The 16,402-nt window shown below is 49.2% G+C and overlaps 1 protein-coding gene across 1 annotated transcript in view; it reads right to left on the bottom strand.

Annotated features, from left to right (window-relative positions):
- The window catches only part of WIPF2 (WAS/WASL interacting protein family member 2), a 99,430-nt gene that overhangs the window by 44,898 nt on the left and 38,130 nt on the right, over positions 1–16,402 (bottom strand). Inside the window, exons 3-6 of the mRNA XM_075350151.1 lie at positions 15,339–15,471; positions 10,287–10,409; positions 9,475–10,098; positions 9,186–9,386 (exon numbers count right to left, since the gene is read on the bottom strand). Coding sequence (XP_075206266.1) covers positions 9,186–9,386; positions 9,475–10,098; positions 10,287–10,409; positions 15,339–15,471 — 1,081 coding nt within the window. The remainder of the gene's footprint in view (positions 1–9,185; positions 9,387–9,474; positions 10,099–10,286; positions 10,410–15,338; positions 15,472–16,402) is intronic.

The following is a 16,402-nucleotide window of genomic DNA, read 5'->3' as shown; positions in this document are numbered from 1 at the left end:
TGTTCAGATCCCATGGATCTAACGGCCGCCTGTACGGGGGCACAATATGACAGACCCCCTGCAGGAACGTGCGCACCTTAGGAAGACGTGCTAGACGCTTCTGAAAAAACACGGATATTGCCGATACTTGCCCTTTAAGGGAGCTGAGCGACAAGCCCTTTTCTAACCCCGATTGCAGGAAAGAAAGAAAAGTGGGCAATGCAAATGGCCAGGGAGACACTCCCTGAGCGGAACACCAGGATAAGAAAATCTTCCACGTTCTGTGGTAGATCTTAGCAGAAGTCGACTTTCTAGCCTGTCTCATTGTGGCTACAACTCCTTGGGATAATCCTGCAGACGCTAGGATCCAGGACTCAATGGCCACACAGTCAGGTTCAGGGCCGCAGAATTCTGATGGAAAAACGGCCCTTGGGACAGTAAGTCTGGTCTGTCTGGAAGTGACCACGGTCGGCCGACCGTGAGATGCCACAGATCCGGATACCACGATCTCCTCGGCCAGTCTGGGGCGACGAGTATGACGCGGCTGCAATCGGATCTGATCTTGCGTAAGACTCTGGGCAAGAGTGCCAGAGGCGGGAATACGTATGGGAGCCGGAACTGCGACCAATCTTGTACTAAGGCGTCTGCCGCCAGAGCTCTTTGATCGCGCGACCTCGCCATAAATGCCGGGACCTTGTTGTTGTGCCGGGACGCCATTAGGTCGACGTCCGGCACTCCCCAGCGGCGACAGATTTCCTGAAACGCGTCCGGGTGAAGGGACCATTCCCCTGCGTCCATGCCCTGGCGACTGAGGAAGTCTGCTTCCCAGTTTTCGACGCCTGGGATGTGAACCGCGGATATGGTGGATGCTGTGTCTTCCACCCACATTAGAATGCGCCGGACTTCTTGGAAGGCTTGCCGACTGCGCGTCCCTCCTTGGTGGTTGATGTATGCCACCGCTGTGGAGTTGTCCGACTGGATTCGGATCTGCTTTCCTTCCAGCCACTGTTGGAAGGCTAGTAGGGCAAGATACACTGCCCTGATTTCCAGAACATTGATCTGAAGGGTGGACTCCTGCGGAGTCCACGTTCCCTGAGTCCTGTGGTGGAGAAAAACTGCTCCCCACCCTGACAGACTCGCATCTGTCGTGACCACTGCCCAGGATGGGGGCAGGAAGGATCTTCCCTGAGACAATGAGGTGGGAAGGAGCCACCATTGTAGAGAGTCCTTGGCCGTCTGGGAAAGGGAGACTTTCCTGTCTAGTGACGTTGACTTTCCGTCCCATTGGCGGAGAATGTCCCATTGAAGTGGGCGCAGATGAAACTGCGCAAATGGAACTGCTTCCATGGCTGCCACCATCTTCCCTAGGAAGTGCATGAGGCGCCGCAAGGGGTGCGACTGACCCTGAAGGAGAGATTGCACCCCTGTTTGTAGTGATCGCTGTTTGTTCAGCGGAAGCTTCACTATCGCTGCTAGAGTATGGAACTCCATGCCAAGATACGTGAGTGATTGGGTCGGTGACAGGATCGACTTTGGAAAGTTGATGATCCATCCGAAAGACTGTAGAGTCTCCAGCGTAGCATTCAGGCTGAGTTGGCATGTCTCTTGAGAGGGTGCCTTGACCAGTAGATCGTCTAGGTAAGGGATCACCGAGTGTCCCTGAGAGTGCAAGACTGCTACCACTGCCGCCATGACCTTGGTGAAGACCCGTGGGGCTGTCGCCAGACCGAATGGCAGAGCTACGAACTGAAGATGGTCGTCTCCTATCACAAAACGTAGAAAACGTTGATGTTCTGTAGCAATTGGCACGTGGAGATAAGCATCTTTGATGTCTATTGAGGCAAGGAAGTCTCCTCGAGACATTGAGGCAATGACAGATCGTAGGGTTTCCATCCGGAACCGCCTGGCGTGCACATGTTTGTTGAGCAGTTTTAGGTCCAGAACAGGACGGAATGAGCCGTCCTTTTTTGGAACCACAAAGAGACTGGAGTAAAACCCTCGACCCTGTTCCTGAGGAGGGACAGGGATCACTACTCCTTCCGCTCTTAGGGAGTCCACCGCCTGCCGCAGAGCATCTGCTCGGTCTGGATGTGGGGAGGTTCTGAAGAATCGGGCTGGAGGACGAGAACTGAACTCGATTCTGTACCCGCGAGACAAAATGTCTGTCACCCACCGGTCCTTGACCTGTGACAGCCAAATGTCGCAAAAGCGGGAGAGCCTGCCCCCGACCGGAGATTCGGCGGGAGGGGGCTGGAAGTCATGAGCTAGCCGCTTTGGAAGCGGTTCCTCCATTTGCTTTCTTGGGGCGTGCGTGAGCCCGCCAGGAATCTGAGTTTCTTTGCGTCCTCTGAGACCCTTTGGACGAGGTAAATGGTGTCTTGCCCGAACCTCGAAAGGACTGAAACCTCTGCTGCCACTTTTTCTGCTGAGGTTTGCTTGTTCTGGGCTGGGGTAAAGAAGAGTCTTTACCCTTGGACTGCTTAATGATGTCAGCCAATGGCTCGCCAAACAGTCTATCTCTAGATAAAGGCAAGCTGGTTAAACATTTTTTGGAACCAGCATCTGCCTTCCAGTCCCTTAACCACAAGGCTCTGCGCAAAACTACCGAATTGGCGGACGCCATTGAGGTGCGGCTGGTAGATTCTAGGACCGCATTGATAGCGTAAGACGCAAACGCAGACATCTGCGAGGTAAGGGACGCCACTTGTGGCACTGCTGGATGTATGATAGCATCCACTTTTGCTAAACCAGCTGAAATAGCCTGGAGAGCCCATACGGCTGCGAATGCCGGAGCAAACGACGCGCCGATAGCTTCATAGACAGATTTTAACCAAAGGTCCATCTATCTGTCATTGGCATCTTTAAGTGAAGCGCCATCCTCCACTGCAACTATGGATCTAGCTGCAAGTTTGGAAATCGGGGGGTCTACCTTTGGACACTGGGTCCAGCGCTTGACCACATCAGGGGGGAAAGGATAACGTGTATCCCTAGAACGTTTAGAGAAACGTCTTTCTGGGTGAGCGTCGTGTTTCTGGATTGATTCTCTGAAGTCAGAGTGATCCAACAAAGCACTCAATTTACGCTTGGGATAGAGGAAACGAAACTTCTCCTGCTCTGCAGCTGCCTCTTCTGCTGAAGGGGCTGGGGGAGAAATATCTAACAGCCTATTGATGGCTGAGATGAGGTCGTTTACCATGGCGTCCCCATCAGGGGTATCCAGGTTGAGAGGGGTTCCAGGAGTGGATTCCTGATCACTCTCTTCAGACACCTCACAGGGAGACTGATTGCGCTGAGACCCTGAGCAGTGTGATGACGTTGAGGGTCTTTCCCAGCGAGCTCGCTTAGGGTGGCTGGGGCTATCATCTGAGTCATAATCCTCAGCTTGTGAAGCCGGGGACCCCCTTGTAGTCTGGATTGGATCCAGCTGAGGGGGGCCAGAGGACAGAGACCTCGCCGAGTCCAAAGACTGAGCCCCAGACATGGATTGCAAAGTTTCAAGGATTTTTGTCATAGTCACAGACATTCTATCAGCAAAAACTGCAAAGTCTGTCCCTGGCGCCGGGGCAGAACTTACAAGCGTCTCAGCCTGGGTCACTACCTCTCCGGACTCCGGCTGGCGAAGCAGCACCGGATCGGAGCATTGCACACAATGGGGGTCATCGGAGCCTGCTGGTAGAGCAGCCCCACATGCAGCACACGCAGTGTACACAGCCCTAGCCTTGGCAGCCTTGCGTTTTGTGGATGACATGTTGCTGCTTCCTCAGAGCGATCTGGGTATCCAGCCAGGAAGCGACCTCACAGTGCAAGAAATAAATAAATATATATATCTGGTGACACAGTACACCAATACACACTGAGGCACTAGAGGGGCCAGCTGAAATGCCGCTTACCGCCCGCTTAAGAGCGGGTGTGTGGTCGCCAAAAGCCCCCTAGTCCAGGTCTCCCAGAGCCTTGCGTCCTTCCTCCAGCCAGACTGCATGTAATGGCTGCCGGCGTCCTGGGAGAGGAGGGGGGGGGCGGGCCCTGGGCGTTCCTGGCTAAGAGCGGGAAGCCTGCTTCCCTCTGTGCCTAGTGAGAGGGCTGGAGCATGTAAATCAGGCTCCAGCCCTCGTCGCTGCTGCGAAACAGCGTCTCTCCCCTACCCTGATTGACAGGGTGGGGGCGGGAACGAAGCGGAGCTAGGCCGCAAAAAGCCGGGGACTAAAGTTATAAACGCCGCCGCCGTAAAAGCGCGGTCGGCGTGTCCCCGGCGCACCACAAGTCACAGCAGCGCCGCCCGATCCAGTGGGGGTCGGCGCTGCGTTCCCACAACACAAAGTCCCCCAGTAAACTGTAGGAACACTAACTCCAACGTTACGGTCCCCGGCGCACTACAACACCCAGCCAGCCCGGAGTGTGTCTGTGCCTGCCGGGGACACAGAGTACCTGTATGATGCAGGGCCTTGTCCCTGATTGTACTCCTGCTCCATATCCATCAGGTTCAACTGGGTCTGTGGATGGAGCCCGGCGTCAGAGCTTAGAAGCCGGCAGGATCCCACTTCCACAGAGCCCTACAAGGGGATGTGGAAGGAAAGCAGCATGTGGGGCTCCAGCCTCTGTACCAGCAATAGGTACCTCAACCGTACAACACCATCCACGGGTGAGACGGGAGCATGCTGGGGGCCCTATATGGGCCCTCTTTTCTTCCATCCGAAATAGTCAGCAGCTACTGCTGACTAAAATCTGTGGAGCTATGTATGGATGTCTGACCTCCTTCGCACAAAGCTTGAAAACTGGAGAACCCGTGATACCACGGGGGGGTATAGCCAGAAGGGGAGGGGCCTTGCACTTTTTGGTGTAGTGCTTTGTGTGGCCTCCGGAGGCAGTAGCTATACCCCCCAATCGTCTGGGTCTCCCAATAGAGCGCTGAAGAAAGCCCGGTGTTTCTGGACTGTATCTCTGAAGTCGGAGTGATCAAGAAACGCACTCCGTGTACGTTTGGGAAACCTAAAATGGAATTTCTCCTGCTGAGAAGCTGACTCCGCAATCGGAGGAGCTGGAGGAGAAAGATCCAACACCTGATTGATGGACGCTATAAGGTCGTTTACTATGGCGTCCCCTTCAGGTGTATCAAGGTTGAGAGCGGCGTCAGGATCAGAGCCCTGATCTGCCCCCTCCGCTTCATCCTCCAGAGAGTCCTCATGCTGATACCCTGAGCAGTGTGATGAAGTCGAGGGAAGCTCCCAGCGAGCCCGCTTAGCCGGTCTGGGACTGCGGTCCGTGTCGGAGTCCTCACCGTGGGACCTATGAGTCGCCTCAGGAGCACTTTGCTGCTCCAACCGAGGGGGGCCTGGGGACAATGATTCAACAGTGCCCGGGGCCTGTGTTACCGGTCTGGACTGCAAAGCTTCTAGTATCTTAGCAGACCATCTATCCATAGACTCAGAAAGTTTGTCAGCGAATACTGCAAACTCTGTCCCTGTCACCTGGACAGTGGCAGCAGGTGGTTCCACCTGGGCCGAGGGTCCCACCAGTGGCAGAGGCTCCGGCTGAGTGAGTGTCACAGGGGCCGAGCATTGCACACAATGAGGGTAGGTGGAACCTGCAGGTAGCATAGCCGCACATGAGGTACAGGTTGCAAAGTAAGCCTGTGCCTTGGCACCCTTGCTTTTTGCGGACGACATGCTGTTGTCTCCTCTTAGAGCAATCAGAGAGGGTATATAGCCAAAAGCAAATAGTGCGGCCGTACAGAGTACATGTATACAATATAAGCATATAAATATACACTTCGGCACCCAGGGGGGCCAGCACCTAGTAACAGGTGCGGCTTACCGACCGCTCTCAGCGGTTGTGTGACCACCAGATTCCCTGTCTGGGCCTCCCAGAGCTGTAGAGCTCGGTGTTGTCTCCCCTCTGAAGTTCTCCAGCGTCAGAAGTGCTGATAGGAATGGCTGCCAGCGTTCTGAGAGGAGGAGGGAGCCGTGGGCGTGCCTCAGAAAGTGCGGGAATCTGGTGCCCCACGGTGCTCAGTGAGGGGGGAGGAGGATACAAAGTATGCTCCAGCCCTCAGCGCTGACGTCCAGTGCAGCGTCCCGCCCTTACCCCTGACTGGCAGGCCCGGGGGCGGGAGTATGCGGTACTAGGCCGCAAAAGCCGGGGACTAAAGTTATAAGTGCGGCCGGCAAACAAGCGCGGTCAGCGCGGTAGTCCCGGCGCACAAACACACCCAGCAGCTGCTGCAGCGTCCATTACACAGGCGCTCTATGCGCCGTCCCCAAGGGGACACAGAGTACCTCAGAGGAGCAGGGCCTGTCCCTGACGATACCCGGTCTCCTGTCCAGCAGATTCCCCCAGGGGCTGCGGAGGGAGCACGGTCCCAGTGCCTGGTGACCGGTTAGGATCCCACTTCACCCAGAGCCCCTAAGGGATGGGGAAGGAAAACAGCATGTGGCTCCAGCCTTTGTACCCGCAATGGGTACCTCAACCTTAACAACACCACCGACCAGAGTGGGGTGATAAGGGAGCATGCCGGGGGCCCTGTTATGGGCCCTCTTTTCTTCCATCCGATATAGTCAGCAGCTGCTGCTGACTAAATTGTGGAGCTTGCGTGCATGTGTGCCTCCTTCAACACAAAGCATAAAAACTGAGGAGCCCGTGATGCACGGGGGGGGTGTATAGGCAGAGGGGAGGGGTTTACACTTTTAAGTGTAATACTTTGTGTGGCCTCCGGAGGCAGAAGCTATACACCCCAATTGTCTGGGTCTCCCAATGGAGCGACAAAGAAAAAAGGGTACTGTGATTCTAGCTTTCTTGTCCGGGAGTCTTTCGAAAACTGACCATTCGTCACGGTCAAACTATGGGGAAAAGTGATTTGCGCTAGTGGAATATGCACTCAATTCTTTTTCTCACACGCGACTGGGAGGTGAGCAACTCACCATTAACTTTCTCATCTGAGTGTATGTCCAAAGGCTTTCTGCAAAAAAGGCACCCCATGAAGTGTTAGGGAACGTGCCCATGATCAGGACCCACTAGGTCCTGGACGCGGGAGGTCCTGACCTGCGGGGCCACGAGTCTCCTCCGCAGGAGAACGCAGCTGCTCTTGCCCACGATCCAGGCTTGGGCAGTTGTAGTCTCTTGCTGTTTTCTTCTTGTGGAGAACGCTGGCGATTCCGCAAGCAAAGAATTGCCATGCTTGTGGCTCGGAAAGCCGCACAACAGGTCAGTTTACGCTGTGGTCCGTACATGCACAGTGGACATGGGATTTCTAGAAGTACAATACACTGTGCTTGTACTGTACAACGCCGCATTTTGGATGCAGCTGAAACGTGCTGCGTCCAAGACACTGAACCCTGATCGTGGGCACGCAGCCTTATTTAATTTTGTGTATTGCTCTGTTCTGTTAATCTGCATTTAGAATCTGGCTTTACTACAGGGTACTAATTGTGCCTAGGTTTTCCAAGTTCAACATAAAACTGCAGTGCTTCTATCGACCTGAAGAATGCAGAATCCTGACCTCAAGCAATCTGCATACTTTTAGTCATGTGTGGACTACAGCCTCAGCCCTGTCTCGCAACGTTCTAGTGAGAGAAGCGGCAACGACTAATCGACATGTGACAAAGCTGAATCCTAATGGTATGTGCATTACACATTAAGTTTCTGCCAACAGCAGTGCTTGTCACAAATTTCACCAGGGATGGATTACATTTTCAATTTTGATTTATGCGATGCAGTGAAGTTGTATTGACATTTTTTGTAATGCGCTGTAAACACAAACATGTAAGTTTTGTGTGTGTGTGTGTGTGTGTTAAAAAAAAACACCTATCCTGTGAGAATTTTTAAGTATAAAAAACCTGCATTTTATTGGTAACTAAAGCATACCCAAAGAAGTAAATAATCACTGGAGTGATGCTTTTAACCCAATTCCCTTGCCCGTATTATACTTAACCTGCAACATTTTCTCCGTTTTTCGGAGTTGCTCCGGTCCCGTGGCGCCATCTTCTGACTGACCAGAAATTACGTCACAAGCTCTCAATGAAAGTCTGTGAGAGCCAGAATGAGGCTCCCATAGACTTGTATTGAGTTGTGCTCTACCTCAGCATATCAGACTCTCCCCTACCGTGGAAAGCTTCAAGAGGAACCTCAAGATCCATCTCTTCCAACAAGCCTACAACCTACAATAGCCCTCAGTCCAGTACACCACTGCGCAACCAGCTCTGTCCTCACCTATTGTACCATCACCCATTCCCTGTAGACTGTGAGCCCTCGCGGGCAGGGTCCTCTCTCCTCCTATACCAGTCTGTTTTGTACCGTTAATGATTATTGCACGTATACCCTCTTTCACTTGTAAAGCGCCATGGAATAAATGGCGCTATAATAATAATAAATAATAATTTCCAGAGCACTCTCTGAAACACTGGAGCAGCCAGCAGGTGATAAACTGCAGAAGACCGACAGGAGTAGTGCTGAAAAACAGATGAAGATGATGAAGGGCGAGTATAAGACTAGGAACAGAGAACTTCCATTTAAAAGCACCACTTCAGCGGTGAAATAAAAAGAAATAAACACTGGAGTGGTGCCTTAGAACAACTGCTAAAGGGCTATTTCTATCACTAGGATAGGGACATCACTTTATGATCAGTGAAGGTCTGGCTCCCACAATATCAAGTATGAAGGGGACTTAGTGCTGGTCACTGAGCCTCCTAAGTTCTCCCTGGTCATCACACCCTCAGCCCGCTGCTGTGCAAGAAAAAAAAGCCAAGGTGCTGTCGTGCTAAATCAGTGCTGTATCACTGTTACTGCCAGGATCTATAAGACCCCACCAGTCAAAGTGATGAATTCTTGTACTCTACTATCGCCACTACTGCTGTAGACTTTGAATGGAGTTGCAGTGTGCATGCTCACCCGCTGCTCCATTCAAGACCCCCATTATTGTGATCATTGGTGGAGCTGATCCTATAGATAAAGGGGTATTTCCATAATCACAGCTTAACACATTGCTAGTATAGCAAATCATATATGAATACTTATGGCAAACCAACGTTTACACTCAAAAAGCAGTGAAGGTCCAAGACTGGGGCATATCAGTCAGGAAAATGGATTACAATTCCATATGACAGTAGGCAGGTATCTATCCCTAAACGGAGATCTTGGTGTGTAAATTACATGTTTTTCACTGTTACAGCAGGTGAGAAGACATTTAATGCAAAAAGTAATTAAAGCAGATTTACCTGCAAATGACCTCCCAACAGAGATCGAGTCTCGGTGTCCATTCCTAACCGGAGGTGGTGGTGGAGGAGGTCCAGCAGGAATTCGAGAGGGGGGAGGAGGTGGCTTAGCCCGACTCTGTGTTGTATCACTTGTGCCATGCATTCGATAAGGAGGGGGAGGAGGAGGAGGAGCATCACGGCCGCCATTACGTACTACAGGAGCTGCAAAATGTGAACAGCCACGTTTATTAATTTTATGGACAAAAAAAAAAATAATCCAGTAAAATAAAAATACTACTTTATGCCTCACCTGATCCCCTAGAAGGAGGGTCTCTTACAGGAGGTGGCGGTCTGTTACCTCCTGGAGAGAGATTTGCTGAAGTTGGTGGGGGAGGAGCCAGTCCTCGCACGGTGGCAGGTTGCCTGGGATGGAGAGAGTTGTTCCGCATTGGTAGATCTGGAGGCGGCTCATTTATAGGGCTAGGTGGTCCATTCACAGAAGGAGGGGGCTGCCTGTAAGGTGGCGGTGGAGGAGGCTGTCCCTGAGAATTAGGTGTTCGCATGTTGACCGGAGAGGGAGGTGGTTTTACTGGAGGAGCAGCAGGGGCCCGATGCCCTGGGGTAGGAGGTAAAGGTTTATCCCTACTGTAGGGTTTGGCATTCTGAGCAGGAGAAGGTGCTGTACTAGCATGTCGTCGCCCAGGAGGTGGTGGTGGAGGGGCAGAGGAGCTATGTCTCATTCCTGGACTAGTGGTACTAGGGGGACGCGTAAGATCTGGTAAGGATGGCCTATGGGCTCGTCCAACTTCTGGAGGGGAAGAACGGTTGCTGTTGCTATCAGTATCATCCTGGGGTCGTCCTCCTGAAACTGGGGGACGAGGAGCAGCTGATCTTGTTGCTGATCCCTGAAGAGGAGACCGACCAGATGGGCTTTCTGAAAAAGAAAAAAAAAACAAAATTAAGATATATTTGTACAAAAAAAAAAAAAATGCTACAGAGCTGAGTGTATAGCGACAAGACATTGGAAAAATTGAGAAAAATCCAAAGTGAAAAACTGAAGACAATAAGACTTCCCCGTGTGTCAAAATTAAAGCAGTAAAGACACCCCAAAACATTATGTACCTGAGCTACTATCTTTGGTTCCTACAGGTCTAAGTTGAGGAACACCCCCTTGAAAGAGGCCTCCTCTCGGTTGCAATGCTCCTCCGCCAGTTGGCCTAAAACCAGCACCTCCACCATTAGATTCTGCAAAAAACATTTAAGGAATTATATTAGAGCAAATGGGGAGAAACAGTTTGGTTCCTAGAATACCAATATAATTGTTATAAAATAAAAAAAATCATAAGATGGTGACTACTGCATCACCACCTCCGATGGGTATACATATACTCAGCCAATTCAGTTGTGAATATTTATTGGGGAATAGCAGAGAAAGTATGGCCAAATTTATGGGCACTTTAGGTCTACGATTTGGCGCATGAACATATTACCTTTAAAAAGCTGCCCACACAACGCTTGTTCAACTGTCAGATCTTTACCGACTCCCCCATACACATGAATGCTCAACTTGGCCAAACTTCATGTGTGCTCTAGGGAGTGAGCTGCTATCAGAGACCTTTGGAAGTGACGTATCTGGGGAACAAAAGGGTGGGATGTCTGAATTTAAATTCCCTAATCTAACCCAACATCAGCTATCGGGGGGGAGTGGGAGTTGGAAGCCACCCATACACATTAGATAGCTGGCAGGGTACTACACCTATTCTGGATACTAAAGTAGATATTTTGCCAAAAACAATTGCTTACTACTTTTATATAAAATCGTATAATTTTATTATTATCAATTCACGTACATAACATACAATTAAAAACAAGATGCAGATAGAGGAAGGATTGTCTATCCCTATCACTCTTCCTTCCTCACTACGGGGGTCGGCGTCCTAATGTGAAGACGCCCCCGTTCAAACGACGGCTATCCCTGGGTTTTGCCCTCCCTAATGGTAACCGTGATCCCTCTCAGATGGAAACAACCCCTACAGTAGTAACACCACAGTGAGGAAGAGGTGCTCAGTCCGCAGTGGCTAATTTGTCTGTATCACCACTCAGACGAGTAGGGATACGGGGCATAGGGAAGTCGTCAGATGTTCCATATATCTATGTGCTCAACTAAGGGTATAGATGAGTCAAATTTCTACATAGGTCAATGTGCTCAGTTAGCGGTAGACAGATGAGTCACACTTAATGAGAAACCAAGAAATGCTCAATAAAAGGTAAATAACATTTCTTATAGAACTCAATTCAAGAAATGCCCACAGTTCTATAAGAAATGTTATTTACCTTTTATTGAGCATTTCTTGGTTTCTCATTAAGTGTGACTCATCTGTCTACCGCTAACTGAGCACATTGACCTATGTAGAAATTTGACTCATCTATACCCTTAGTTGAGCACATAGATATATGGAACATCTGACGACTTCCCTATGCCCCGTATCCCTACTCGTCTGAGTGGTGATACAGACAAATTAGCCACTGCGGACTGAGCACCTCTTCCTCACTGTGGTGTTACTACTGTAGGGGTTGTTTCCATCTGAGAGGGATCACGGTTACCATTAGGGAGGGCAAAACCCAGGGATAGCCGTCGTTTGAACGGGGGCGTCTTCACATTAGGACGCCGACCCCCGTAGTGAGGAAGGAAGAGTGATAGGGATAGACAATCCTTCCTCTATCTGCATCTTGTTTTTAATTGTATGTTATGTACGTGAATTGATAATAAAATTATAGCTGGCAGGGTCCAATCAAAAGCACTGGGTTCAATCAAGTATAATTTATTATGTGTGGGGCCTTAAAGGGTTATCCCCATTTGTAGAAGTTATCACCTATGCTTAGTGATAACTAGTGCATTGGTAGAGGTCCAACCACTGAGCCACCAACCAATCTAGAAAACAAGGGACTGAAATGTTATGTCTGAATCATATGGAGGCCATGCATGCACATCACTGCTCCAGTCATTGTCTAGGGCACTGCCAGAGGTAGCCGCGCACTGTACTTGGCTATATCAAGAGCCTGTTCTCAAGATTGGTGGCGGTCCCAGCTGTCGGACCCTCCACAAGTACAACGATGTTGGGATTAAATCTTTAAGCTATTAAAGTAGATGTCCACAAAAAGACAACATCTGAAGGTGAACAGTCATCTACAAAGGAGGGGATGTCTTCCTATGGGTAGGCAAAGAGGCCTCAATCACCTACAGAAGGTAACCTGTGAAATGGGCCACTGATTTCTAAGAGCCCCTAAGTAGCGTTGGCATCCTTAATGGTTCCACACTAGACAGTGACTATAAAGTGTCAGAAATAAAAACGTTTTCACATTTTATTATTTACATTTCCTGGGCTCTGGTCCTACTTCAGTGACACACAGTGTCCCCATGACATATCCTGGAAGTGTCATGAGCACAGTCATAAAGCACTTACAGGATTCAATGTCTCTAGCTGAAAGCTCTGCTATACTGGTCATATTGTGGACATACTAGAATAGAAGTCCGGTGGCTTCCATGAGAAGACAGTCGAGGAACAGACTATTACATGCGAGTGAGTAAGCACATTTACACTGCAATTCTCATATCTCTGGGTTTACTAACACGTTAATAGGATCTTCATTACACACAGATCTTTTCCATCAATCTTGGTCAGGTCCTAGGACTGGATCATCATTATGGATCCCTTTTGGCCATGGTTTTGATGCAGCTTCAATTCCAGGTTCTTACACTGTACATACACTGTTACCAGTGTTGCCACATATTGGAAGCGTCTTGAACTACTGCTTCTCTATATCGTCACTGTGGGAGAGTGGCAGTCTCAAATAATTAACCGTGAATTTCCACTGGGATCCTGAGGTTAATATAGCCCTTCAGTCCTGACATTACATGGAAAAAAGCAGTCACACCGGAGAATTCTATTAAAGGGAATCTGTCACCAGGTTTTTAACACCTAATCTGAGAGCAGTATAATGTAGAGACAGAGACCCTTATTCCAGCGATGTGTTACTAAAGGCCCCGTTACACACAACAACATATCTAACGATATGTCGTCGGGGGTCACGGATTTCGTGACGCACATCAGACATCGTTGCGTGTAACAGCTCTGAGCGAGTGTTAACTATCAAAAATACCTAATCATTGATCGTTGACACGTCGTTCATTTTCAAAATCTTGTTGGTCGTTGTGGACGTAGGTTGTTCATCATTCCTGAGGCAGCACACATCGCTACGTGTGACACCCTGGGAACGACGAACAACAGCTTACCTGCGTCCTCCGACAACGAGGAGGGAGTGTTGTTAATGCGGCTGGTCACCGCCCCTCCGCTTCTATTGGTCGGCTACTGTGTGACGGTGAACGAACCTCCCCCTTAACGAAGAGGTTGTTCGACGCCCACAGCGGCGTCGCTAGAAAAGTAAGTACGTGTGACGGCTGTTAGCGATATTGTGCGTCACGGACAGCGATTTCCCGTGACGCACAAACGACGGGGGTGGGTGCTTTCAGAAGCGACATCGCTAGCAATGTCACTGCATGTAAAGCCCCCTTTACTGGGCTACTTAGTGTAGTTTTGATATCAATGATTAATCAGCAGTAGATTATCATTAGAGGACTACTTGGCGTCCTGCCAGGTTGTCCAGCATATTCATGAGCTCTGTATAACTGCTAGATCTGCTACAGGGAAAACGGTGATTTTAATTTTGAAATGACATCAAACAGCTGAGTAAGTGACCGCTGGAATCAGGGTCTCTTTCTCTACATTATGCTTTTTTCATATGGGGGAGCAAAAACCTGGTGACAGAGTCCCTTTAACGAGATCATCAGGTACTAAACCACTGATGAGACTGGTGGAGGTCCGAGAAATGGCATCTCCACCGAATCCTGCTGTGGTTGTTTCTGGATATAAGCAATGTACAGGGCAAAAAACAGCTGCTCCATATATTGTTGCTGTGTTCTGCACTGTACATCGCTTATATCCGGATACTGACGGCACACAATTCAGTGGAGGAGTGGCGATGCCAGACATTGGACCTCTGCGGATCCCATATTGATAGGATATCAATTGTTCAGTCCCGGACAACGTGTTGTAAAATTTGTCATCAGATCCATGCAGCCTGAACAGTGGGCAGTATGAAGCTGGGCAATTGTAGCCATGTATGTTTAGTTCTCAAAGGCCGCACCATTTCAGGGTAAATATACGCCTGGGTCTGTGTGTCTCGGCTGACTAGTCTGAAGCCAGTCCCTGGACGGCTTCTCCCTGCCAAAATCTTTTTGACTGCCAGACCTAGGGAGAGACCTGCTAGTCAACTGGAGCAGGGCAGGGACCTCTGGGACTCTAAAGAGAATCTGTCCTCATAGTCCCCCTGCCCCAAACCACTTCTTTAGACAGGTAGGTCTGGTAACAAGTCAAGCCATACCTTTTTTCATAAAAATCTGCAGATCTATAACTGAAAAAAATCCATGTTTTTGTCAGCACACAAATAAGGCCACAAGTGCTCACGACATGATTGAGAACTTCCCGAGCCTCCCTAGTAGAGAAGAGTGAACCTGAGGGTCGAGGTTCGGAAACCGAGCTCCAAAACAACAAAGTGCGGGTTCGAACGAGTGGGGAAAATGAACCACTGAAGTGAGCAGTGCTGTGCTTGGGTATGAATGATGCTCAGCCCTGTGCGAGCCGCGTGTGGTGTTTGATCGGCTCACATTTGGGGTAATATCAGCGCGATCAGATGCACAGATCTATGCCGCCAGTCCCACAAGGTTAGGGCTTGAGCCGAGGACACAGACCCAGACAGTGCTTGTAGTCTCCCGCTGATAAAAAAAAAGTGGATTTATAGATTGTGGAGACAAAAACCGGAAACGACAAGGATGGATACCCACATCTTTAGAAGAGTTATCTCACCAGATAAGCAGTTTGGTGGGGGGGTGCACCCCAATTACAGAATTTCTTAAACATATTTCAATTAAAATAATGACAAGCTTCTTTATTTTTCTGTGAGGTTAGATACAGAGTACAGAGTTCAGAAAACTGTATAACTTCAAACCCAGACATTTCAGATCAGTCAATATTTATAAAGAAAGGGAGTGCCTACAGATTGCATAAAGATTTCCTGCTCCGCACATTCAGTACATACAGGTCACACAATACATACTTTCTAATACGGGGGCACTCCGGTCATTCACTGCGGTTGTCCTCTTTAGATTTGCTCCTTTGCAGATATCAGTGAGCAGAGCCCCTCGACCTCTCTGCTCGTCACGGGAAAGCTTGGGGGGCTCAGTGTTAGCCTGTGGACAAAGGTCAAGGACAGAGATAGTAACACACACATCCTCGTATTCTGCCAATAAGACACATCAAACCATCACATCACGCCATGTGCCACATGCACCAAAGTTCTGGTATTCCTGGACTGGTAAAAGATGGGAAATTAATATTTTTGGTCCTAACCGTAAAGGCTCTTTCTAGTAGTTTTCTTTCGGGGACAAAGGAACCATGGATTAGTCTGCTTCCACCAGGAGGGGGGACACTAACAATACATCTTAAGAAAAAAAGAAGGTGGCTCATCCCCAGCAGACTATACCTCGCCTGCTAGCAACAAGACTGCTCAGTTAGGGAAAAAGAATTTGGAGAAGCAAAAAAAACCCCAAATAAATAAAAAGTATGAAAGAAAAAGTATAACCATCCCATGAGAAAAAAGCTAATGCATGCCCAACTGGGCCATCAAGGGTTAGTGTTGTGTCTCACAATGAAAACTACAAGAACAATTTACGGTGAGTACCAAAAATCTTAATTTTTTCATCACTTCAATGGGGGACACAGGAACCCTGGGATGTCTTAAAGCTGTCCCTGGGGTGGGAATAACAAAAAAAAAAAAAAAAAAAAAAAAAAAAAAAAAAAAAGAAAGTTAGCACCTAACCAAGGCTAAGACCGGTCTAAGAGAGACTCATGTCTGCCATGGCTTTTCTTTTTAAGATGTATTGTTAGTGTCAGCTTCCAGGTGGTAGCACACTAACCCATGGTTCCTGTGTCCCTCCAATGCAGTGACCGAGAAGTATGCCATCTGATGATAGCCTATTAATCTTTATTTGCAGACAGGCAGCTACATGCAAGTTCCATCCAAAAATTGAGGCGAGATTTTTAAAGGGAATCTGTCGCCACCTTTGAGTATCTAAACTATTATTATGGGCATACAGGTTATAGATTGCTGGAAGCAGTTAT

The sequence above is a fragment of the Anomaloglossus baeobatrachus genome, chromosome 5 (genome assembly GCF_048569485.1).
Source record: "Anomaloglossus baeobatrachus isolate aAnoBae1 chromosome 5, aAnoBae1.hap1, whole genome shotgun sequence".
Classification (NCBI taxonomy): Eukaryota; Metazoa; Chordata; class Amphibia; order Anura; family Aromobatidae; genus Anomaloglossus; species Anomaloglossus baeobatrachus.
Note: the sequence above shows the minus strand (reverse complement) of the source record. Positions and strands in the feature narration are given on the sequence as shown.